The sequence below is a fragment of the Gopherus flavomarginatus genome, chromosome 14, assembly GCF_025201925.1.
Source record: "Gopherus flavomarginatus isolate rGopFla2 chromosome 14, rGopFla2.mat.asm, whole genome shotgun sequence".
NCBI lineage: Eukaryota > Metazoa > Chordata > Testudines > Testudinidae > Gopherus > Gopherus flavomarginatus.
In genome coordinates this window covers 58,137-84,503 of record NC_066630.1, presented here as the reverse complement: position 1 = coordinate 84,503, position 26,367 = coordinate 58,137, and the positions used below count along the sequence as shown (strand labels likewise).

The following is a 26,367-nucleotide window of genomic DNA, read 5'->3' as shown; positions in this document are numbered from 1 at the left end:
TTACAGGAGGCTGTGCCTCCCCAAACAGCCAGGCATGGCTCAGCTCCCCTGGGACTCCTACCCATCCAACCCCCCCACTGTTCCCTGACCGGCCCCCCAGGACTCCTGCCCCATCCACCACTCCCTGTCCCCTGACTGCTCCCACACCCCCTGGCCCCGACTGCCCCCTGCCATTGCATCCAACTCCCCCCCTTCCTGACTGCCCCCCGCAGACCCCTGCCCCATTCAACCCGCCCTCTGATGGCCCTGCCCCCTGACCACCACCTCGAACTACCCTGCCCTCTTACTGCACTGCCTGCAGCACCGGTGGCTTGCGGCCCTACAGCCACGCCGCCCAGAGCCCCGGCTCAGGCTGCGGCTCTGCATCTGTGCTACCCAGCCGCCCAGAGCATTGCGCTGGCAGCGCGGTGTGCTGAGGCTGCGGAGGAGGGGGAGCAGCAGGGGAGGAGCTGGGGTAGCCTCCTGGACCAGGAACTCAGGGGCTGGGGAGGAGGGTCCTGCGAGCCACATAGTTTTCCCACCCCTGATCTAAACCCCCTCCTTTCTACAGCATCATCTCATCTACACATTGAGACTCTCTGAAGCTCTGCCTACTTGCCTGGAATATAATTATTGTACTTACTTTTCAGTGTATAGTATATACAGACAATAACTTGTATGACATTTTAGTTTGCACTGACTTTGCTAGTGCTTTTGATGTAGCCTGTTAAACGAGGCAAATATCTAGAGCAGTGGTCCCCAACCTTTTTTCTCTGGCGCCCCACGGAGGACCGTGGCAGCGGACAAGCATCTGCCGAAATGTGGTAATGTAAACAGGCATTGTTGCCAAATTGCTGCTGACAAGCTGCATCATCCAGAGGCATCACCGCCAAAAATGTGTCATTTTAGCAGCAATGCCTCTGGATGATGCAGCATTTTGGCAGATGCTCATCCGCTGGCCAGTACCCAGGCGCACTTAGACACCCTGGCGGGCGCCATGGCACCCACAGGCACTGTTTTGGGGACCCCTGATCTAGAGGAACTGATGTACCCTCTGGGGTACGTGTACCCCTGGTTGGGAACCAATGGGCTAGAGAAAGTAAAGCTCTTTTCCCCTATGGGCATGTCTTTCCATAATTGTCTACTAAGGGGTTTCTTGTACCTTCTGAAGCATGTGCCACTGGTCACTCAGGGACAGGATATGGGTCTAGACCACTGGGCTGACCTGATATAGCAATCCCTTACTTTCCTCTTACTCAGTAAGCACAGGTCTCCAAGGGTGTATCGAACGTACAATCATGAGTTCAGTGATGTAGTTACTCCCTGGAGCCAATGGTCACAGCATAAGTAAGGGTGTATGCTGAGAAAGTTCGTGCAATTTGATAAAACTCCTTTACACCTGACCACTGATATCCTCTGCAACCTTAGCCTGACCTTTTATCCTAATTTGTTTTGGAAAAGACTGAGGTGCTAGTGATAAATAAGGAAGCTGGGACTAAGCAAAGGCTGGCTTCAAGCCTGTAAACTATATCAGTGCTTCTATCTTGTTATAATGTAAGGCTGAAGCTGTCTACAGGAATTATTTTGAGGACATTCTATGGCCTGTGTTAGGCAGGAGATAAGACTAGATCATAGAATCATATGACTGAACCTCAAGAGGTCACGTAATCCAGTCCCCTGTACTCAAGGCAGGACTAAGTATTATCTAGACCATTCCTGACAGGTGTTTGGAGATTTTTAAGAGCAGGTTAGACTGCAGGGTCGGTTCTGGAGCCAGTTTTATTCAATATTTTCATTAATGATCTGAAGGATGGCGTGGACTGCACTCTCAGCAAGTTTGCAGATGACACTAAACTTGGAGGAGTGGTAGACAGGATACAGAGGGACCTAGACAAATTAGAGGATTGGGCCAAAAGAAACCTGATGAGGTTCAACAAGGACGAATGCAGAGTCCTGCACTTAAGGTGGAAGAATCCCGTTCACTGTTAGACTAGGGACCGAATGGCTAGGAAGCAGTTCTGCAGAAAAGGACCTAGGTGTTACAGTGGACGAGAAGCTGGATATGAGTCAACAGTGTGCCCTTGTTGCCAAGAAGGCTAATGGCATTTTGGGCTGTATAAGTAGGGGCATTGCCAGGAGATCGAGGGACGTGATCATTCCCCTCTATTTGACATTCGTGAGGCCTCATCTAGAGTACCGTGTCCAGTTTTGGGCTCCACACTACAAGAAGGATGTGGAAAAAATGGAGAGTCCAGCGGAAGGCAACAAAAATGATTAGGGGGCTGGCGCACATGACTTATGAGGAGAGGCTGAGGGAACTGGGATTGTTTAGTCTGCAGAAGAGAAGAATGAGGGGGGATTTGATAGCTGCTTTCAAATACCTGAAAGGGAGTTCCAAAGAGGATGGATCTAGACTGTTCTCAGTGGTATCTGATGTCAGAACAAGGAGTAATGGTCTCAAGTTACAGTGGGGGAGGTTTAGGTTGGGTATTAGGAAAAACATTTTCACTAGGAGGGTGGTGAATCACTGGAATGGGTTACCTAGGGAGGTGGTGGAATCTCCTTCCTTAGAGGTTTTTAAGGTCAGACTTGACAAAGCCCTGGCTGGGATGATTTAGCTGGGAATTGGCCCTGCTTTGAGCAGGGGGTTGGACTAGATGACCTCATGAAGTCCCTTCCAACCCTGATATTCTATGATGGAGACTTCAAAACCTCCCTGGGCAATTTATTCTAGTGCTTAACTACGCTGACAGGAAATTTTTCCTAATGTCCTACCTAAACTGCCCTTGATGCAATTTAAGCCCATTGCTTCTTGTAGTATTTTCAGAGGTTAAGAGAACAGGTGTGGTTTTTGGTTTTTTTGTTTTCCTCCCTCCTCGTAATAACCTTTATGTACTTGAAAACTGTTATCACTGCCCCTGTCCCCCAGTCTTCTCTTCTCCAGACTGAAAAAACTCCGTTTTTTCAATCTTCCCTCACAGGTCACGTTTTTTAGACGTTTTAATCATTTTTGTTGCTCTTCTCTGGACTTCATGGTTCTCCATGGTTCAGAAATGTGGTGCCCAGAACTGGACACAATGCTCCAGTTGATATCTAATCTGCATGGAGTACAGCAGAAGAATTACTTCTTGCGTCTTGCTTACAACACTCCTGCTAATATATCCCAGAATGAGGTCTGCTTTTTATTTATTTTCAACAGTGTTACACTGACTCAGATTTAGCTTGTGATTCACTATTACCCCCAGATCCCTTTCTGCAGTACTCCTTCCTAGCCAGTAATTTCCCATTTTGTATCTGTGCAACCGATTGGTCCTTTCTAAGTGGAATACTTTGCATTTGTCCACATTGAATTTCATCCTATTTACTTCAGACCATTTCTCCGGATCATTTTGAATTTTAATCCTATCCTCCAAAGCACTTGCAACCCCTCCCAGCTTGGTATCATTTGCAAACTTTATGTGCACTCTTCATGTCATTATCTAAATCACTGATGAAAGACTAGTGTCACAGTTGTTCCTTCTGTCCTTTTAGAATCTATGAATCTACATTACAAACATCTGCTGGCATAATTGTCAGTCAGATGCATGAAGAGCTGTGATTCCAAACTGACATAGCTATGTCAGCAAATATCACCAGTGTAGGTACAGTTATACTGTCAAAGCTAAGCTTTTACTGCTAGAGCTTGTTTTGTTTGGGGGAGGAAGGGTTTCTGATACTGCTACAAAACCCAGCTTTGCCAGTACAGTATACCAGTACTCCTATACTAGTAAAGCACTGCTAGTGTAGCTATGGCCCAAGACTGGCAAGGTCAGCACTGCAGTGGTGCTGCTGTAGTGACACAGGCGCTGACTCTGTGGGTGCTCCAGGGCAGTATGTGGCTGCTGTCTATAGGATCCAGGATATACCTGGAGTAGTGGCTGGGCCTGAGTTCCTGCACTGGCAAGGTGGTGTGAACCATGAAGTGGTGGTCAAGTCTAACCCAAGCCCCAAGAAGGGGACAGAGCTCATTTAGAAACCTGAGAGAAGGGCTGAATTCAAAGGGCCCACAGCTGGAGCTGAAGACCCTAGTTGAGAACAGAGAGACTGGTATGTTGGGGGGTTTTTTTTTTGGTTTTTTTTTTGTTTTTGTTTTTGTTTTTGGTTTTTTTTTTTTTTTTTTTTTTTTACTCTTAGCTATGCAAGAAGGGGTTCATTTTGACTGTGTGACTCAGCTGGAGGCCAAGCCACTGAAGACCCGCCAACTAAGGTCAACAACTGATAGGGGTGCCAGGATTGGGAAAGACTGTGTAGTATTGCCCCAGCCGCAAGTAAGCACTCAAGAGGTAAGTGTTCCCTCTATATCTATATAGATCTTTCTTATTCTTATTGCACATCCATAGGGCTCAAACTACTGTAACTATTTCACCCCAAGTTGATGATATCCATCCATCTGAGCTTCAACACAGCTAATTCCAGCACCCATTCACATAAATGTGCTGCATATAATTTTCAAAATACTCTAAAACTCACATGTGAATATTTTACTTTAAAAAATGGCATGCTGAAACAGGAGCTGGGGTATATTTTGTGGTACGAACTTGGGGTCATTTATATAAGAAGGGCAAAGAGTTCTGTGGCACCTTTACAGACTAACAAACGTATTGGAGCATGAGCTTTCGTGGGTGAATACCCACTTCGTCGGATGCATGTAGTGGAAATTTCCAGAGGCAGGTATAAATATGCAAGCAAGAATCAGGCAAGAGATAACTAGGTTAGTTCAATCAGGGAGGATGAGGCCCTCTTCTAGCAGTTGAGGTGTGAACACCAAGGGAGGAGAAACTGCTTTTGTAGTTGGCTAGCCATTCACAGTCTTTGTTTAATCCTGAGCTGATGGTGTCCAATTTGCAGATGACCTGAAGCTCAGCAGTTTCTTTGAAGTATGGACCTGAAGTTTTTTGCTGCAGGGTGGCTACATTTAAATCTGCTATTGTGTGTCCAGGGAGACTGAAGTGGTGTTCTACAGGTTTTTGTATATCGCCATTCCTAATATCTGATTTGTGTCCATTTATCCTTTTCTGTAGGGACTGTCCAGTTTGACCGATGTACATAGCAGAGGGGCATTGCTGGCATATGATGGCGTATATTACATTGGTGGATGTGCAGGTGAATGAACCGGTGATGGTGTGGCTGATCTGGTTAGGTCCTGTGATGGTGTCGCTGGTGTAGATATGTGGCCAGAGTTGGCATTGAGGTTTGCACAGACTGGTTCCTGAGTTAGAGTTACTATGGTGCGGTGTGTAGTTGCTGGTGAGAATACGCTTCAGGTTGGCGGGCTGGCTGTGGGTGAGGATTGGCCTACCTCCCAAGGCCTGTGAAAGTGAGGGATCATTATCCAGGATGGGTTGTAGATCACTGATGATGCATTGGAGAGGTTTTAGCTAGGGACTGTATGTGATGGCCAGTGGAGTTCTGTTGGTTTCTTTCTTGGGCTTGTCTTGCAGTAGGAGGATTCTGGGTAATTTTCTTGTGCGGGTACAGGGCCGGCCTTAGGATTTATGGTGCCCTAGGCGAGATTATTAAACTGGTGCCCCTGTGCCTGATCTGCTCTTAGCAACACAAACATAAGCTTACAGTATTGGAAAACTTGCCACATTGACGTTATTAAAACCAGTTTAACTTAATTAAGCACACTGTAATGCTGATGGATTAGCACTAAAGAAGCAGCACTATAGAAAAAATTCTGATATGACAGAATGATGCAAATAATATTTTTTTTAATTTATCAAAATTTTATTGGAAATTTTATATGAAGAGGTATTGAAACAAAGATTTGTTTTTAATTAAAAGCAATCTTTCTGGCTTTTTTGGCTGCAAAATCAGTAATAATGTCATCGTATGACAAAGACAAAGTCATGTCTTGTTCGATCGCAAGAATAGCAAGACCAGTCAAGCGTTCCTGACTCATTGTAGAGCGGAGATAGTTTTTAATGAGCTTTAGTTTTGAGAAACTCCGTTCTCCTGATGCTACTGTTACAGGAATTGTCAGTAGAATACGAGTGGCAATGTACACATTAGGATATATGTCAACAAGTTTGTGGGTATGAATGGGCTGGCAAAAGTTATACTGACTCACAGGGAAAAAAAAAAAAGCAGGAGAATCTTAGTACAACATATGGTCACTCTATTCCAGGGGTCGGCAACCTTTCAGAAGTGGTGTGCCAAGTTCACTGTAATTTAAGGTTTCTCATGCCAGTAATACATTTTAATGTTTGTAGAAGGTTTCTCTCTACGTCTATATTATATAAATAAACTATTGTTATTATCTGAGGTCTTGGCCACCGGTCCTGCTCAGGCCACTGCCAGCTGAGTAAATGAAACCCCAAACCGGCAGCGGGCTGGTGGCTGGAACCCTGGACAAGGATCCCAGGCCCTGCTCAGCCCGCCGCTGGTCTGGGGTTCTGACCACCAACTCCTGCCAGCCAGGATCCTGGCCGCCAACCCCGACTCAGCCCGCTACCAGCCTGGGATTCTGCTCACCCAGGCTGGCAGGAGGCAGAATGGGGCTGGCAGCTGAGCTCCTGATTAACAAGGGGCCAGCAGCCGGAACCCCAGAGTAGCAGTCGGCTGAGTGCTGCTGGCACCCCAGACTGGCAGCAGACTGAGCCACTCAACCCCCACCGGCCCTGCTCAGCCCGCCACCAGCCCACTCAGCCCGCTGCTGGCTGAGTGAATGGAATCCCAGGCTGACAGCAGGTTGAGTGGTTCAGCTGGCCTGCTCAGCCCACTGCCAGCCTGGGGTTCCTTGGGGGTCCCCAGGCCAGCAGCAGGTGCTGAGTGGGGCCGATGGCTGGTATCCCAGCTAGCAATAGGGCAGCAGCCGGAACCCCAGAGCAGTGATGGGCTGAGCCTCTCAGCCTGCTGCTGCATACCATCAAAAATCAGCTCACCTGCCACCTTTGACACGTGTGCTGTAGGTTGCTGACCCCTGCTTTATACACTAGTAAGGAGATGAGCATATTACAGTTGTTGGAGGGCTCTTATCAGGAGTAACAGGCTATAGGAAAGTCAGTCAACATTTTTTGTTTCTCTGATGAAAACTGGCCCACTCCCTGCCTCAAACCAAACTTGTCACTAATAATTGTCAACAACCTAATTTTCTGTTTTTGGCTAAGATACTGATTTTTAAAAAAAAAAAAAATTGAAATTGGATTCAGGATTGTTAGCAAGAATTTTTGGCAAACAAAGTTGTTAAATGACAATCTAAATGGCAACACAGTACTGCTTTCATGCTTGGCTCACCCCCCAGCCTGCTGGTCCAACAGCTGCAGTAGAGGAGGAAATAAGTGGAAAACTTCAGGACCCCAAAATCCACCTCTTGGGGTGCAGAGTGGCAACAGCAGCAGCAAACCCTCAGGTCCAATCACACGCCAGTGGGCACCACCACCAGCCTTATGGACCATGGTGAAGTTAGCACAGCATCTGATCTCAGGGACGGGGCACCCATGGAGCCACAGCAGCTCATCCTACCCTGTGCAGCTCCCCCCGGATGAGATGGATCGCTGGCAGCTGCCAGCCCGGGAGAGAGGCGCTCCCCAGCTAGGGTGGCCAGATCCAGATGTCCTGATTTTATAGGGCCAGTCCCGATATTTGGGGCTTTGTCTTGTATAGGCACCAATTACCCCCAGAGTGACCAGACAGAAAGTGTGAAAAATCAGGACAGGGATGTGGGGGGGGTGTAAAAGGAGCCTATATAAGAAAAAGACCCCAAAATTGGGACTGTCCCTATAAAATAGGTATATCTGCTCACCCTACCCCAATCCCCTATCCTGATTTTTCACACATCTGGCTAACCCCAGCCAAGCCCTGTGTGACATTCCAATCCTGGCTGCCTGCTGAGGAAGTGAGTTACTTTCACTTTTATTCCTCAGCAGGCAGCCAGCCACACTCCTCCCCCCACCCATCCCCCAGCACCTCATCCAACCCAGCCCTGACGGAGGGGAGGGAGGAGAGAGAGAGGGGTGCTCCTGGGGAGGAGGGAGAAAGGACGGGGTGCTCCATGGGGCCGGGGGGGGAGAAGAATGGATGTTATGGGGCACAACAAAGGATACTGGTTCCAGAGCCACAGAGCCTGCCTCACTTCACCTCAGCCGGGGGGAAAGAGTCACACTCACAGGTGAGCTCCTTTCCCAACCCCTACCCTCTCCCCTTCCCAGAGACCCCAGCAGCCAATCCCATTCCTCAGACTGTGCTGCATTCGGCTCTCTCTAGGACCCAGCAGCCCTGCTTCTACACTGTCTGGGCTGTCTGCAGAGTGGTGCCCCCAGGCAGAGTGAGGCCCTACGCGGCTGCCTATTCTGCCTATGCCTAAGGACGGCCCTGTGCGGGTATCGTAGTTTTGAGAATGCTTGGTGAAGATTTTGTAGGTGTTGGTCTCTGTCTGAGGGGTTAGAGCAGATGCTGTTGTACCTCAGTGCTGTGCTGTAGACAATGGATCATGTGGTGTCTCCAGGAAGGAAGCTGGAAGCATGAAGGTAGGCACAGCGGTCAGTGGGTTTTTGGTATAGAGTAGCGGTAACGTGACCATTACTTATCTGCACCGTGGTGTCTAGGAAGTGGATCTCCTGCGTAGATTGGTCCAGGCTGAGGTTGATGGTGGGGTAGAAGCTGTTGAAATTGTTACAAAAGAGGGTACAGCCCCCACAATATGAAGCTGACCTCAATATTGAAATCATTCTAAAATTCACATGCACAAGGAGATAGTCTTAAAAATTTATATTCAGGAACAGGGGCAAGGGTAAATATTCAGAGGAGTAACAGAACACCCAATGAGATGAATGTGACTGTTCACATGTCTCCTAGCTATTGTCAGGCTATAAATGTCCCTGCTCTACTTGGCACTGATGAGGCCTCAGCTGGAGTACTGTGTCAAATACTGGGCGCCAGACTTAGAAAAGATATGGATAAATTGGAGGGAGGAGGGGAAAAAAAGATAAAAGGTTCAGAACACCTGACCTATGAGGAAAGCTCAAAAAAACAGAGCATAATTAATCTTGAGAAAAGAAGACTGAGGGAGGACCTGATAACAGTCTTCAAATATTTTAAGGGCTATTTATAAAGAGGAATGTGATCCACTGGAGGAAGGACAAGAAGTAGACTGCAGCAAGATAGATTTAGATTAGATATCAGGAAAAACTTTCTAACTATAAAACATTCAGCTCTGACATTGGTTTATGAGGGAGGTTGTGGAATCCACATCATGGGAGGTTTTAAAGAACAGGTTTGACAAACACCTTATTAGGCATGGTCAAGTTTACTTGGTTCCGCCTCAATGCAGGAGACTGGACTAGATGTCCTCTTGAGGTCCCTTCCAGCTCTAAGTTTCTATGATTCTATCCAATTCAGCTGAATCTGCCACTTTTTACACTTCCACAATCCTCTTATGTAGCAAAAGGTTGTGCAGAGCCTCTTCTTCCTTTAATATCCCCCTGAAATGGGGTAGGGAATCTCTGGCTCCTATCCTCTCCCCCTTATTGCCTCCAACTGATATATGTGGTAAGCAATAGGCTGAGACATACCTTCCCTCCACAACCCATGGCATACCAAGCCCTATCAGTGGCACAGAGGAGCCAGGAGAAGGGCACTGTTGGTAGCTGAAAGATGATGTCTGTGGAAGAACTCTCATTTTCCCCACACAGATGCACCTCAATCATGCCCTCGTCCTTACCATATTACTTTAATTAAAAAAAAAACAAAAAAAAAACTAGGGGATTTCACTGCCCCAAAACTTCACTATTGCAGAGTTAAGGTTGACAATCAATGCCCTGTACCCTTCCAGAATGCCAGATGCCCCTAGAGAGACAAGGTGGGTGAGGTAAAATATTTCATTGGACCAACTTCTGTTGGTAAGAGACAAGCTTTCTCTCTCTCTCACTAACAGAAGTTGGTCTAATGAAAGATATTACCTCACCCACTTCCTCTCTCTAATACCCTGGGACTGACATGGCTACAACTACACTGCATACAAATGTCCCCATAGTGAGTCTTCTGTCAACCAGGAAATACAGATGTGATGTGCACACCAGTCCCACACTGCAACCTTAACTCTGCCCTCTGAGTGATGCCCAAACCTACCCCTGACAGACATCATACCACACTACCTTTCCAAATAATATGGAGTGCGGTTGGAACAGAGCACGAGTACTGTAGGAAAAATCTAACATCTTGTCTTCATTAAAGCAAAAGTTATGTTTAGGTCAGGCATAGTGAACACCAGCTAACTGCCTGTAGTATGCTCAACCACTTCACCCAGAGTTGCCAGATGCTAGCACTCCTTGACCTTCAACCTAAGGAATCTCAAACATCACCTGCATTTACCCCTGCACTGTATTGCACTGTCACAAGTACTACCCAACTGCTAGAAATCCTCACAAGAACAGACTCTGCTCCATATGCTTAACCTACATAACTCAACCTCCATAACTCAAACCAAAAACAAGGGACCCATGATTCTGCCTCCCCCCACCCCCAGATGCAGATGCTCCTCTGATATTGCAATATGAGCTCTAGTAATATAAGAACCTACATCAAGTAATCGCCACCCCAGTTAATACTACTACTCTTGAAAAAGTCAAGAGCATTTGGAGTGTAGGCATGTGAGAATACAGTTGAGGCATACCACAACACAGAAAATGGTATATTTACTTAGTCATTCTTCATATCCACTTATTATGCAGACCAGATGTACTGATTTTTATAAGGACAGTCACAATGTTTGGGGCTTTTTCTTATATAGGCACCTATTTACCACCCCCCCAACCCCCTGTCCTGATTTTTCACACTTGCTATCCTAGCTCTGGATGATCCACTTAATTTATTGCTAGTGGCTATTGCGAGCTCCAGGGGTGGGAGAGTTAGGGTTCCAGAATAAGGCCAGTGTGCACATAAAATATGTATTTCCTAGTTTTCAGAGATTTAAGTATGGGGCATTTGACATTTGGAAGGGTATGAGGCACTACTGATTAACAAACTCTGCATTAATTGAATTATTGGGCAGTGAATAGACCCTTACGATTAGTTGCTACCCAGTAGCAGATCCAATGGAGCAGTAACCCCCAAAAGTTTTTACAGAATTTAATTTTTCATTAAAAAGGAGTGAGGGGAGGAACCTACATGTCTTGGCCTTAGGATTGCAAGGAATCTTCCCACTCTGGCTCCATCAGCACTACAGTTCTATCAAAGCCAGCAAATGGGTATCTGGCATGGTGAAGGAATCTCTGCTCTAACATTTCCTGTAGCATGGTTAGGACAGCAATTATCATACAGAAGTGCATTACTGACCAAGTTGACAAAGAGCACCATTTAAGTGTATTGTAATATCTTAATATTGTTGGCTGCACTGAGGTTATAGGACAGCGAAGTCAGCTAAATGTAGTATAGTGCACAGCTATATATGTGGGACTCCGCTAAGGCTCCCACCCCTCTCCCACAGCATCTATCAGACCCAGAACTGTTCAGGGGAGAACCTCACTCTGAGGGCACTAGGACCAACATGGCATACCCCCTTCTCCACAGCATAAGAGAGGCCATACTGGGTCAGACCAATGGTCTATCTAGCCCAGTATCCTGACTGATGCTTCAGAGGGAATGAACAGAAGAGGCCAACTATTGAGTGAGTCATCCAGTCCAGCTTAGGGACATCCAGAGCATGGGATTGTGTCCCTGAGTATCTTGGCTAATAGCCATTGATGGACCAAATTCTTTTTTTAACCAAGTTATACTATTGGCCTTCACAACATTCCAGCAACAAGTTCCACAAGATGACCGTGTGTTGAGTGAAGAAGTACTTCCTCAAGTTTCTTTTAAAGTTGCTGCCTCTTAATTTAATTGGATGACCCCCAGTTCTTGGGAAGGGGTAAATAACACTTCCCTATTCACTTTCTCCACAGCATTCATGCTTTTTTTTTTTTTTTTTTTTTAAAAGTTCTCTATCATATCCCCCATTCAGCCATCTCTTTTCCAAGCTGAACTGTCCGAGTCTTTTTAATCTTCCTTCATATGGAGGCTATTCCATACTCATTATTTGGAAAAGCCAGCACAATGCTCTGGGTGGCGGGGCTGCGAGCTGGGGCCTGACCTGGTGCTCTGTACTGTGCTGTGGCGTGGCTGGCTCCAGCTGGGTGGCATGGCTGTAACACTGCTAGCCAACAGTGCTCCAAGCAGTGTGGTAAGGGAGTGGGGTGTGGGGGGGTGGATAGAGGGGCAGAGGAGTTCAGGGTGGTGGGCAGGGGTGTGGATAGGGGTCAGGGTGGTCAGAGGGCAGAGAACAGGGGGGGGAGTTGAATGGGGGCAGGAGTTCCCAGGGGGAAGTCAGGAAGGAGAGGTGGGATTGGATGGGGTGGCAGGGAGCAGCTGGGGGCAGGGGTTCTGGGGGCAGTCAGGGGACAGGGAGAAGGGGTGGTTGGATGGGGCAGGGGTCCTGGCGGGACAGTCAGGAATAAGAGGAGGGGTTGGATGGGGTGGGGGAGGGGAGGCAGTCAGGGACGGATGTTCCAGGGGCTGTCAAGGGACAGGGAATGGGAGGGTTGGATGGGGCAGGAGTCCCAGGGGGGGCATCAGGGGCCAAGAAGCAGAAGGAGTTGGATAGGGGGTGGGGCCAGATCACGCCTGGCTCTTTGGGGAGGCACAGCCTCCCATAACCAGCCCTCCATACAATTTTGGAAACCCGATGCAACCCTCAGGCCAAAAAGTTTGCCCGCCCCTGTTCTAGCAGGTCTCAATCATACACTGTGACTTTGCTGAAGTGGCCTTTTCCTATCAGGTAAGGGGGCCCACTAATGCCAAACGCCAGTGTCCAGAGCCTACTACTTCTCAAAAAGAATGAGGTTTTTCTTTTAAACAACAATTATCACCTGCACCCATGTGTCTATTTCAGACTAAATGCTTTTGGGGCCATTTGTGTATTATACAGCACCAAGTCAAATGGCAGTGCTAACTAACTGGTAGTAACTAATACTTAGCTCTTTTATAGTACTTTTCATCAGTAGATCTCAAAGCATTTTATAAATAAGGTAAGCATCATCATTCCCATTTTATAGATAGAAACTGAAGCACAGAGAGACCAAGCGATTTGACCAAGCAGGAACAGAGCTGGGAATAGATCTCAGGTCTCCAGAGTCCCTGTCCAGTGCTCTATCCACTACACCACACTGCCTCCCTAATAGTCTGCAATAGATCATTCTACTAGTATAGATAAGGCCTAAACGATTAGCCTCAGGCCTAGGAGAAATATTTGATATGTCAAACATCTGCCCCAGAGGGCAAGTCAATATGTTTGAGATTTAGGCCCCAACAAATGAAGCATTTGCTGAGGATGGAATGTATCCATGCATTCTGGGACTGATTCCTGCCGTTTTTTGTTGTGGGTTGCCACATATCAGAATACTAGCTCTGATGTCTCTCCTTCTCTCCCAGGGTCGGTTACTAGAAGCTAGTCTGGACAGAATTCTGGCTATCCTTACTCAAAGAGACACAGTCTGGTAGAGGGATACTTGTCATGATGTGAAGTTGATCACCAGGAGATTGTTGATGGACTAGGAACTGCACACCAGGAGGCAGTTAGATTGGGAGGGGGCAGGTTCAGCTCATCAGGAAGTAGTCAGCGTGGGACGGGCAAGAATAGGATCAGCATGGACTTGAGGAGATTAAGGCAATTGTCAGAATGGAGCTGTGATGTGGGCTTGATGGAAAAGAGTTAAGGGAAGGAGTACGCCAACAAGATAAGGGTCACAGTTGCTCCCTGGGTTGTCTGATGGGGGTTCATTCATGCACTGGGAGGTTGGGGTGGAGAAGGGTGTGTCAATATCTGGTACTCAGACAGAGGTGCAGAGGTTTGCTCACAGGTATGTGGTGAGAAGATGTGGAGGTGTTACTGACCGGAATATGGCATGAGGTATGGTGGTTTTAACTCACCAGGACTAGGACAAAGCTAGAGGGGAATCCCTTACAGGGACATGATCTCAGTAGTGTATGACTCTCCCTCCCCTCTAAGTGGTCATATGGGCAACTGTGCAGAAAGGGTTACCCACTAAAATCCTGTCAGATTGGGTGCATGAATGGAGAGCTCACCGAGATGTGACTGAGTCATAGTTTAAGGCCAGAATGAATCACCAGATCATCATCTAGTTTGATCTCCTGTATATCATAGGAAACCAACACCCACAAAACCCAATAAATGAAATTAGATCTCCATATATACCCCACAGGAGACCAGAGCATTGTGTATCACAGGCAGAGAATAGGAGGTGCCCAAGGCCCCTGCAATGGCAGGGAAATGACTGGACAGAGAAATGGATATGGTACAAGATGGAGTCCTGTAGCACCTTAAAGACTAACAGATTTATTTGGGCATAAGCTTTTGTGGGTAAAAAACCACTTCTTCAGATGCATAGAGTGAAAATTACAGATACAAGATACAGATGCTTGTATCTCTAACTTTCACTCCATACATCTGAAGAAGTGGTTTTTTTACCCACAGAAGCATATGCCCCAATAAATCTTAGTCTTTAAGGTGCTACAGGACTCCTTGTTGTTTTTGTGGATACAGACTAAGATGGCTACCCCTCTGATGCTTGGTACAAGGTGTCACCCACCTGGATGTAGTCAGGGCATGAGAGCATGCACAGAGGGTGAGTCACTGAGATGTGACCTGGCTAGAGATCAGGCATGGAGGAAGCAGTCACTTGTATGTAGCTAGGTGAGGGCTGCTCCCATGATATCACTCATTGGGAGGGTGATAGTGTTGGGACCAAAAAGGTGTCCAGAAGATATTATGTGGGAAGTCCAGGGATGGTAATTACTTACCGGTACATAGTTGGGGGTAGATGCTTGGAGGGTTGTGTTAACAGCTAGAAGCACATGCTGCTTGAGGCTATTCATCACAATGTGATCAGAGGGGTAGGCCACAGGGAGGAGAGGAAGTTTACTTCACCTGGACAGAGTAACAGGATATGGGGGAGGAAGTGGCATTACAGGAGTGGCATGGGTTACTCACCGGCACACGGTCTGGGTATTTGGCTCGGATTTTTGCAGACTCTACACATCTGTGCTCTGTAAACAAAACATTCAGTTAGAAAAATGACAACATGGCTCACATTCTGGGCAATGTAGGGTAGACCTAGGAGGAACAGGAGAGATGAAGGAGATAGGATCATGTAGGTGAATCCTCCCTGCCACTCTCTTTCATACCTCCCTATGCTACTTAAGGGACTGAACTCCTGCGTAACATGTAGCATCTTTACAGAAGGAGAAACGGCGCTGGGGTCCCCCAGGGCTGTGTCTTTACTAAAGATGTGCAATGGGTTGGAGATGATTGGTGGAGGACGGTCAGTGCCCTCTGCCTGCGGGGAGATGGAATGGAGGGACGGGTAGTCTAGATGGGTATCACTGCGTGTGGGGGAGGGTCAGTGCCCAGGGGAGAGGGGCAGTGACAGGCCTCTGGAGAGATGATGGCCGAGAGAGAGGCCACGGCTGCGGGCTCTGCGTACGGCACCGCTCGAGCTAGGAGCCTGGTGACACCTGGGGGCGCTGGGGGAGCAGTGGCTCAGGGCCCACTGGGGCTCGGCGGGGGCGGTGTCCTAACCCAGTGCAGCCCCAGCCCCAGCCCCGCCTCCTTACCCAGCGCATGATCCTCCTTGAACATCCACTTCATGGTGCGGGGCGAAGCGGAGCCAGTGGGGGTCGGTGCCAGGAGGTCCGGCCGGGCCTGTCACCGTCACAACAACAGCTCAGCGGGCTGGGCTCCCGGCTCACAAGTTCCCTGGCAACCAGGCGAAGGGGCGGAGTTTCCGGCCTACGGTGACCGAGCAGCCAGGATGGGGGAAAAGGGCCCCGACATCCGGGAACCTTAGGCTGGGGTCACGTGGCGCGTACAAAGCTTAAATGCTTTGCGCCGGGTGGTGTGTGAGGCCGGGCGCGGTGCCCTCCGGCCTCCCACCTCAGGGAGGCAGCCTGCTCGCTTGGTAACCGTGTCCTCGTTCCTCTGCGCTCCCGCCGCCCAGCCCAGCCCGGTCCCCGTCCTCCCCCAGCGCCGCTCGCTAGACCCCGTCAGCCTGCGTTAATGGGAATAACAAAAGCGTCAACACCGCAGGCTGCTCCCGGCCCTGGCACGGAGCCCGCCGCCTGCGGGGCAGCAGACTTGCCACACTGCGAGTCAGCGACCGCCCCGTAACGCCGGGAGGGGAAAGCGCTGTGCAAGCCCAGCGAGAAGCAGGTGTGGCAGCCAGCGCGAGCGAGGGGAGCTGGAGAAAGGCGTTTTCTGTGCCAGGGCCGGAAATAGGGGAGAGATTCCCTCGCATTAGCAGGGATCATGGGGCGTTGCCTGAGGAGCCGCCTGCCACCGGGTCAGGAACGGGCCGCGCTGGCACGGCCCGTAGCACTCCCCTGCCCTGTGGATCCTTGCGTGCTCGCCCCGGAACGGGCCCTTGAACTGAACCGTAAGACGCCGGTCACCGTGAGCCCCTGTCGGGGGCGGGGGGCACCCAGGCGTGCAGCAACCGCCTCCTTCCCGCAAGTGTCTCCGACCAAACCCCCAGCCCTCATGAGTCGCAACTCTGGCCCAGGCGGTAGCAAGTCCTGAGCAGTAGCCAAGGTGCTCGCGTTTGCGTGGCAGAAACTGCACCTAGTTGCAAAAGGAGAGGGTTGCTCTTTGCCTCAGTCACCCCCGTCCCGGGGACTGGGCACTACGAGAAAGGCAAGGAGGCGTCCGGGCCGAAGTTGGCAACCGACGGCCAGAAAGGTGGAGGTGGAGCCCCAGGCTTTGCCTCTGATTCGCTGTTGAGCCCAGGAGTGCATTATCATTGGATAAGATCCAACTCATCCCGCCCAGTGGAAGTCGGGTACTCTGATTGGTTTGATTTCTTGTCAATCTCAGTCTGTAACAGTTGCCCCGGTAACGGAGTCTGGCTTTGGCGGACGCCGACTCTCCGAGCGAGGCGTGTGCCCGAGGCCTGTCCGCCATGGCCCAGCTGGAGCTCTTCTCTCACCCCGGGCCCGGCGTCCGCTACCGCGCCGGGCTCTGCTCCACGGCGGCGCTGGGGCTGCTGCTGCTATGGGCACTCACCTATCTGCCGCCGCTGCTGGTGGCGTACCGGAGTCAGGGTGAGCTCCCCAAGCGGGGGACGGCCTGGGCCCAGCCCACGTCCGGTCCCGGAGCCTGGCACCCACTCTCGCCCGGCCTCCAGGCCCTGCTCCCCCCTCCCGCTTACTCCTGGGGGCCGCACCCTCCCGGCCTGCCCGGTCCCTGGCTCCTGCAGGGCTGGAGCCCAGCGAGCACACTCCCTGGGAACTGAATGTTAGAGGGGTCGCCCTGTTAGTCTGTATCCACAAAAACAATGAGGAAACCAGTTGCACCTTAAAGGCTAACAGATTTATTTGGACAGAAGCTTTTGTGGGTAAAAAACCCACTAAAAATATATATGGAACTATACCTATCTCATAGAACTGGAAGATCGTTGAGTCTAGCCCCCCTTCCTTCACTAGCAGGACCAAGTACTGATTTTGCCCCAGATTGCTAAGTGGTCCCCTCAAGGGCTGACCTCATAACTCTGGGTTTAGCAGCCCAATGTTCAAACCACTGAGCTAGCCCTCCCCCTTCTTCAGATGCATGAAATAAATGTTAGTCTTTAAGGTGCCACCGAACTCCCTTGTTTTTCTTGGAAACTAAGGGACCCAGCCATCTAGCCCCAACCTGACACTCCCTGACCCTGGAGGTCCTGCCCTGGGTGCTGACCTACCTACAGAGACACTGTGTGACAAGGACACCTATGGCTGTTGGGGCCCAAGGGCCCCTGCCTTGCTGGCCACCAGCCCCTCTAGTGCTCCCTTAGGGACTAGACCCTCACCCAGCCCTCCAAGCAGCACCTCCCTCCACCCTGGAGCTCTATGCCCTGCCTACCATCAGTCTCCCAGGAGATGATGATGTCCCACAGAGCCTCTGAGACAATGATGCCACATGGGGTGGCGTGGTGCAAGAACAGCACTGTCAGGTTGGATTATGGCCTTGATTTGTCATGGGTTTTCTTTTAATTCCACTGAATGAATCTGCCTGGGAACAGTCTCCACTCAGGCAGCGAGTTATAAGGGCCCATGGTGCCCATGCTCTACCAATATTAAGAAGGTGGTCCTGGTTCCACCAATATTTGGGCTTATATTTTCAGAGCCATTCCATCCATACGATGGACCAGGGCAACTGCCTCAGGCCCTGTGCTTTGGGGGGGGCCCACTCTTCAAAGAGATGCCGGGTCCAGGGCAGCCTGGGGGCCGGGCGCTGGCAGCAGCAAGTGACCCAGACCACTCTGCTCTGCCCCGCCCTGCCTCTTTCCGTCCCTGTTCCACCCCCTCCCTCCCCCAGTTCCACCCTTTCTCCCAAGCCCCTGCCCCCACTCCACCTCTTTCTGTCTTCTGCCTCCTCCCCTGAGCAATGCCGGGAACTGGTGCAGTGGGATGGAATGGGCTGGGTTGCTGGTTCTGCCTGCGCCAGGCCCCCCACTAATCCCCTAGGCTGCCCTGGACCCCACTTCCCCCTGAAGCGCGGGGCTTGGGGCTGTTTCCGTGGTCTGTTCTATGGACGTGATGGCTGTGCTTTGACCCATTGCGGGCACCACCAAAAATTATACAAACCTGGTGCCCATGATTCCACTAGGCTCAGACCCCTCAGAGCAAACTTTAATTGGGTGAGTGAAACTGTAGGAGGCCAGCAACAACACCAGGGAGAGGCCTGACCCTCTCAGGGTTCACTTCTCCTTCACCCTCATTCCCAGCACTGATTCTCCCATTGTCTCTCTACTTGCAGGACTTTGGCTGAAGCAAAGTACCTACATGGAGCAGCCCACAGTACAGTTTCAGTATGAGGTACTGCTGGTGGCTATGACTGGAGCTGACCCAGGCAGCTTCCTGGCTTGGAGCACATTTCCAGCCTTCAATCGCCTCCAGGAAGACCAACTGCGAGTTCCACTCATCTCGGTAGGTTACCTACAATGGGGTGGGATGGTAAGTGGGTGCCAGTTGGAATGCTCTGTTGTCTTAATTATCTGTGTTTGGGATTCGTGCCAGTTGCCCCACACAGCAGCTTCAGAAGCCTCCGGTGATGACACCAAGTAAAAGGCGCTTATGGGCTTGGGGGGTATGTGCAGACCGTGAGGGTATATATGATACAGTAGAGAATGAAAGAGGAAGACATGAGAGAAGGAGGTACAGAGGTAAAATAAACTGGTAAGGTATAATTAGAAAAAACATTAAAGAGAGAATGAATGGAGAATACTGAACAAATAGATGCATTGGATAAAGGGAAAACAGACACTTTAAGAGATCTAAGAAAAGAAATGTCACAAAGGATTTTGTAGAGTGTCTTTTGGTTGGCTATTTGATAGTGCTTTTAGCTTCTAACCTCTTGATAGTAGTTCCCAAGTGCCTCGTTCTGATTTCAGTGGCAAACTGTTCTACCTGACAGCCTTGCGAGAACATAGAAGATTAGGGCTGGAAGAGACCTCAGGAGGTTATCTAGTCCAACCCCTTGTTCAAAGCAGGACCAACCTCAACTAAATCATCCTAGCCAGGGCTTTGTCAAGCCGGGCCTTAAAAACCTCTAAGGATGGAGATTCCACCACCTCCCTAGATAACCCATTCCAGTGCTTCACCACCCTCCTAGTGAAATAGTTTTTCCTAACATCCAGCCTAGACCTCCCCAATTGCAACTTAAGACCATTTTTGCTCCTTGTTCTGTCATCTGCCACTGCTGAAAACAGCTTAGCTCCATTCTTTTTGGAATCCCGCTTCAGTAGTTGAAGGCAGCTATCAAATCCCCCCTCACTGTTCTCTTCTGCAGACTAAATAAGCCCAGTTCCCTTTGTCTCTCCTCATAAATCATGTGTCCCAGCACTCTAGTCATTTTCGTTGCCGTCCGCTGGACTTTCTCCAATTTGTCCACATCCTTTCTGTAATAGGGGGCCCAAAACTGGATGCAGTATTCCAGATGTGACTTCACCAGTGCCAAATAGAGGGAAATAATCACTTTCCTTGATCCCCTGGAAGCACTTCTACTAATGTAGCCCAATAGGCCATTAGCCTTCTTGGCAACAAGGGCACAGCGTTAACTCGTATCCAGCTTCTTGTGCACTGTAATCTCCAAGTCCTTTTCTGAAGAACTGCGGCTTAGCCAGTCAGTCCCCAGCATGTAGCAGTGCATGGGATTCTTCCATCCTAAGTGCAGGACTTTGCACTTGTCCTTGTTGAACCTCATCAGATTTCTTTTGGCCCAATCCTCCAATTTGTCTAGGTCACTCTGGACCAAGGGTCTCAAACTCAAATGACCACGAGGGCCACATGAGAAGTGGTATATTGGCCCGAGGGCCGCATTACTGACATCTCCCCCCCCAGCCGCCCTTGGCCCTTCATGAAGCCCTGCCCCTGCCCTACCTCTTCCCACCCCTTCCCAGAAATCCCCACCCCAACTCTGCCCCCTCCCTGTCCCCAGTTGGTTCGGGAGAGGTGTGGGGTGTGGTAGGGGCTCAGGGCAGGGAGTTGGGATGTGGGGTGCAGGAGGGATGAGGGGAGCGGCAGGGGGTTGGGGTGCAGCAGGGGGTCAGGGCAGGGGAGCAGGGTGCAGGGGGGTGCGGCAAGCGGCTCAGGGAAGGGGATTGAGGTGCAGGAGTGGTGCGGGGTGCAGCAGGAGGCCTGGGGCAGGGTGCAGGGTATGGCAGGGGGTCAGGGTGCGGCAGGGGACTTAGGGCAGTGGGTTGGGGTGCAGGAGGGGTGTGGCAGGAGGTCGGGGCGCAGGGTGCAGCAAAGGGCTCAGGGCAGGGGATTCGACTGCAGGAGAGTCCGGGAGGCGGGCTCTGGTCCGGCATACACCGGAGGCAGGGCAGGCTCCCTGCCTGTCTGCCTGCCCTGCCCCCGCGCTACTGCAGGAAGCGGCTGGAACATGGGGGAGCAGGGGCACAGGGGTGTGTGTGTGTTGCTGTTGCTTCAGGCACTGCCCCCAGCATCTCCCATTGGCCAGGAATGGGGAACCGTGGCCAGTGGGAGCTGCTGGGGGCGGTGCCTGAAGCAACATCAACACACACCCCCATGCCTCTCCTCCCCCAGGTTCCGTCCCTTCCCTTCTGACCTTGGAATCTCTGAAGCCTCATGCGTGTGGGGCTGGAACTGCTCTAGGAAAAAGCTGGGGGAGGGCGCAGGCCGCGTGTTTGAGACCCCTGCTCTGGACCATATCCCTACCCTCCAGCATATCTACCTCTCCCTCCAGCTTAGTGTCATCCACAAACTTGCTGAGGTTGCAGTCCTTCCCATCAGCCATTAGTGAACCAAACATTGAACTGTAGAGTCCTGTCATTTTTCTAGTCTGCTCGCTGTGAGTTCAAGGCAAAATGGATGCTTTCAATGTAGCATTGTAAGGATGTATCCTTTTCCCCCTGCATATGTAGTCTGTTCATCTTGAGATTCTTTTTTTAGTGTCTGCTTGCTGTAATTAACTTCCAGATATCTGCCTGTAATAAGAGACCGTTACCAAGCCATGCATTTCTGATAAAGTTCTTGTATCTTATAGACTAGAGAAGAAGACAAGAATCATGATGGCAAAATGGACCAATTACATTTTAAATTAGAGCTTCCTCTACAATCTACAGAACAAGTACTTGCTGTCCAGCTCATTCTGACTTTCTCCTACCAATTACATGTGAGTAGTTCAGATTCTGTTAATGTAGGTGGCCCTATCACAATGGTATTTGAGTGCCCAGTACAACATTGTTGTAGCAATAATATAATAGATAATAAAAAAAATCATTATTTACATATTTTATTGTCTGCTGTAAGTCAGGACTAACTAAATCAATGTTTGCTTTTTCTCCCTACTTTCTAACCAAAGGGACATCACCTTTGGTTTCTCCTGACTGAGCTTTATGGTGCATATGTCACCAAACTGCTAGAACTCTCCAAGGCAGTAGTACAGTGCAGAGGACAGAAAGAATGCATGGCACTGTGTGAATGCCAGCGTAGGTATGGGGATCTGGTGGGCACTGAGAATATGCAAGAGTTTGTTAGAAAAGGATGCTACATACTTAACGTTCCCTTATCTTCTTGCCATATCTAGGGGTGACAGTGGCAGCCATTTTCGCAGATATTCTTACTACTTTTTCATATGTTCTTAGATTTTAGAGCCAAGTGTCCATTGTGATCTGCTTGCACCTCCTGCATATCACAGTCCAGAAAAAAAAGAGATCTCTCGTTTCTCTAGTTGCACCTGTTCCTGCACATGCACCTCTCCTGAAATGGGAGCACAAGCATTGGCAACTTGCTGGAACTAATCCTTCGATCAGGTGCCAGCTGCACCTGCCACAGTGTGGTCTCAGTAGGTGTTAAGATGAGGAATAATTGTAAAGCATTGTGTTGGACACAAGACAACACATCAAATGGTATATTTTGTTAAGGATAGGTCAGTTTTTGTTTTGTCCTGGTGCTTATTGCCAACTGCAGAGAAGAAGACTTAAGCTTATGTAGCAGCGTGATCTGAGTCCTTAACCATAACTTTTTATTTCCTTATTTTCAGAGGTTTAAGTATAGGTGCGCTACCAGTCAACCTTAATTGTATGCTAACAAAGGTTTGGGTTTTTTTGGCAATTATTACTATGTGGAAGGTTCTGAAATTCTTCGTGCTTTGCCCTTTTAATAAATTAGTGTAGGAATCTTCCAGTAGGTTACGTGGCCAAAAAGGGCTAAGGAGCCATCTACTTCAGCTCACCCTTTGGGCAGGAGTTCCTGCTTCTCAGCATGCATATCCTGTGACGAGCGTTTTTAAAGTATTTATCTCAGATGAATTTACGTTTGCTTAATTATTGGGTTTCCACTATGTCAGATGGCCAAATGTTTGTCTTTTTCATCAGCTATAAAATGTTGGATTCCCTGGTGTGACATGTAGAATTCTGTGGGGCTTCTGTAAACTAGTTTGAGTAGCATTTAAGGTAGTTAACTTCTAATAACCAAAAAAACACATTTGTATAGTTTTCTGTAAGGCATTTGACTTGGTACTTCATGACATTTTCATTAAAAAACTAAAATGATATTAAATGAACCATGCCACACAGTAAATGGATTAAAATCTGGCTAACTGATAGGATTCAAAATGTAATTGTAAAAGGAATTGTCATTGAGCGGGTGTGTTCCAGTAAAGCCCCACAGGGATCGGTTCTTGGCTACATGCTATTTAATATATTTTTTTTATCAATGACCTTAAAGAAAACATAAAATCATCACTCATGAAGTTTTAAGATGACTCAAAAATTGAGGGAGCAATAAATAATAAAGGGGACAGGTCACTGATTCAGAGCGATCTGGATCGCTTGGTAAACTGGGTGCAAGCAAACAGTATATGTTTTAATATGGCTAAATGTATTCATCTAGGAACAGAGTGAAGACCATACTTACAGGATGGGGGACTCTATCCTGGGAATTGTGACTCTGAAAGAGATTTGGGGGTCATGGTGGATAATAAGCTGGAAATAAGCTCCAAATGTGACACTGTGGCCAAAAGAGCTAATGTGATCTCGGGGTGCATAAAGAGAGGAATCTCAAGTAGGAGTAAAGAGGTTATTGTACCTTTGTATTTGGCAATGATGTGACTGCTGAAATGCTGTGGCTAGTTCTGGTGCCCACAATTCAGGAAGGATGTTGATAAATTGGAGAGGGTTCAGAGAAGAACCCAATGATTAAAGACTTCGAAAATGTACCATATAGATTCAAAGAGTTCAGTCTATTTAGTTTAACAAAGAGAAGGTTAAGGGGTGACTTAATTACAGTCTATAAGTATCTACCTGGCGAACAAATTATTTAATAATGAGTTCTTCAGTCTAGCAGAAGAAGGTACAACACAATCCAGTGGCTGAAAAGTGAAACTAGACAAACTCAGACTGGAAATAAGATGTAATTTTTTAATAGTAAGGTTAATTAATCATTGGACCAGTTTACCAAGGGTCATGGTAAATTATTCCTCCCTGACCATTTTAAATCAAGTTTCGATGTTCTTTTTCTAAAAGATATGCTGTAGAAACTGTTTGGGGGGAAGTTACATGGACTGTGTTTATACAAGTATCAGAGGGGTAGCCGTGTTAGTCTGGATCTGTAAAAGCAGCAAAGAATCCTGTGGCACCTTATAGACTAACAGACGTTTTGGAGCATGAGCTTTCGTGGGTGAATACCCACTACCTCAGATGCATGTAGTGGAAATTTCCAGAAGCAGGTATATATATGCTAGCAAGCAAGCTAGAGATAACGAGGTCAGTTCAACCAGGGAGGATGAGGCCCTGTTCTAGCAGTTGAGGTGTGAAAACCAAGAGAGGAGAAACTGGTTCTGTAATTGGCAAGCCATTCACAGTCTTTGTTCAATCCTGAGCTGATGGTGTCAAATTTGCAGATGAACTGAAGCTCAGCAGTTTCTCTTTGAAGTCTGGTCCTGAAGTTTTTTTGCTGCAGGATGGCCACCTTAAGGTCTGCTATAGTGTGGCCAGGGAGGTTGAAGTGCGCTCCTACAGGTTTTTGTATATTGCCATTCCTAATGTCTGATTTGTGTCCATTTATCCTTTTCCGTAGAGACTGTCCAGTTTGGCCGATGTACATAGCAGAGGGGCATTGCTGGCATATGATGGTGTATATTACATTAGTGGATGTGCAGGTGAATGAACCAGTGATGGTGTGGCTGATCTGGTTAGGTCCTGTGATGGTGTTGCTGGTGTAGATATGTGGGCAGAGTTGGCATCGAGGTTTGTTGCACGGATTGGTTCCTGAGCTAGAGTTATTATGGTGCGGTGTGCAGTTACTGGTGAGAATATGTTTCAGGTTGGCAGGTTGTCTGTGGGCAAGGACTGGCCTGCCACCCAAGGCCTGTGAAAGTGTGGGATCATTGTCCAGGATGGGTTGTAGATCCTTGATGATGCATTGGAGGGGTTTTGGCTGGGGGCTGTATGTGATGGCCAGTGGAGTCCTGTTGGTTTCTTTCTTGGGTTTGTCTTGCAGTAGGAGGCTTCTGGGTACCCGTCTGGCTCTGTTGATCTGTTTCCTTATTTCCTCGTGCGGGTATTGTAGTTTTGAGAATGCTTGGTGGAGATTTTGTAGGTGTTGGTCTCTGTCTGAGGGGTTAGAGCAGATGCGGTTGTACCTCAGTGCTTGGCTGTAGACAATGGATCGTGTGATGTGCCCGGGATGGAAGCTGGAGGCATGAAGGTAGGCATAGCGGTCGGTAGGTTTTCGATATAGGTGGTGTTAATGTGACCATCACTTATTTGCACCGTGGTGTCAAGAAAGTGGACCTCCCGTGTAGTTTGATCCAGGCTGAGGTTGATGGTGGGGTGGAAGCTGTTGAAATCATGGTGGAATTTTTCCAGAGTCTCCTTCCCATGGGTCCAGATGATGAAGATGTCATCAATGTAGCGTAGGTAGAGAAGGGGCGTGAGTGGACGAGAGCTGAGGAAGCGTTGTTCCAGGTCGACCATAAAGATATTGGCATATTGTGGGGCCATGCGGGTGCCCATAGCAGTGCCACTGATCTGGAGATATATATTGTCATCAAATTTGAAATAGTTGTGTCCAGCTTCCATCCTGGACACATCACACGATCCATTGTCTACAGCCAAGCACTGAGGTACAACCGCATCTGCTCTAACCCCTCAGACAGAGACCAACACCTACAAAATCTCCACCAAGCATTCTCAAAACTACAATACCCGCACAGGGAAATAAGGAAACAGATCAACAGAGCCAGACGGGTACCCAGAAGACTCCTACTGCAAGACAAACCCAAGAAAGAAACCAACAGGACTCCACTGGCCATCACATACAGCCCCCAGCTAAAACCCCTCCAACGCATCATCAAGGATCTACAACCCATCCTGGACAATGATCCCACACTTTCACAGGCCTTGGGTGGCAGGCCAGTCCTTGCCCACAGACAACCTGCCAACCTGAAACATATTCTCACCAGTAACTGCACACCGCACCATAATAACTCTAGCTCAGGAACCAATCTGTGCAACAAACCTCGATGCCAACTCTGCCCACATATCTACACCAGCATCACCATCACAGGACCTAACCAGATCAGCCACACCATCACTAGTTCATTCACCTGCACATCCACCAATGTAATATACGCCGTCATATGCCAGCAATGCCCCTCTGCTATGTACATCGGCCAAACTGGACAGTCTCTACGGAAAAGGATAAATGGACACAAATCAGACATTAGGAATGGCAATATACAAAAACCTGTAGGAGAGCACTTCAACCTCCCTGGCCACACTATAGCAGACCTTAAGGTGGCCATCCTGCAACAAAAAAACTTCAGGACCAGACTTCAAAGAGAAACTGCTG

General features: G+C 48.8%; 3 protein-coding genes across 3 annotated transcripts in view; 1 reads left to right on the top strand and 2 right to left on the bottom strand.

Moving 5' to 3' along the window:
* GABARAPL2 (GABA type A receptor associated protein like 2) overlaps window positions 1–16,145 on the bottom strand; it is a 30,824-nt gene extending 14,679 nt beyond the window's left edge. The window contains exons 1-2 of the mRNA XM_050922942.1: window positions 15,631–16,145; window positions 15,008–15,063 (exon numbers count right to left, since the gene is read on the bottom strand). Coding sequence (XP_050778899.1) covers window positions 15,008–15,063; window positions 15,631–15,664 — 90 coding nt within the window. The 5' untranslated portion in view covers window positions 15,665–16,145. The remainder of the gene's footprint in view (window positions 1–15,007; window positions 15,064–15,630) is intronic.
* The window catches only part of IST1 (IST1 factor associated with ESCRT-III), a 578,781-nt gene that overhangs the window by 544,582 nt on the left and 7,832 nt on the right, over window positions 1–26,367 (bottom strand). The window lies entirely within an intron of this gene.
* TMEM231 (transmembrane protein 231) overlaps window positions 16,863–26,367 on the top strand; it is a 13,315-nt gene continuing 3,810 nt past the window's right edge. Inside the window, exons 1-3 of the mRNA XM_050922939.1 lie at window positions 16,863–17,112; window positions 18,806–18,975; window positions 21,557–21,685. Coding sequence (XP_050778896.1) covers window positions 16,971–17,112; window positions 18,806–18,975; window positions 21,557–21,685 — 441 coding nt within the window. The 5' untranslated portion in view covers window positions 16,863–16,970. The remainder of the gene's footprint in view (window positions 17,113–18,805; window positions 18,976–21,556; window positions 21,686–26,367) is intronic.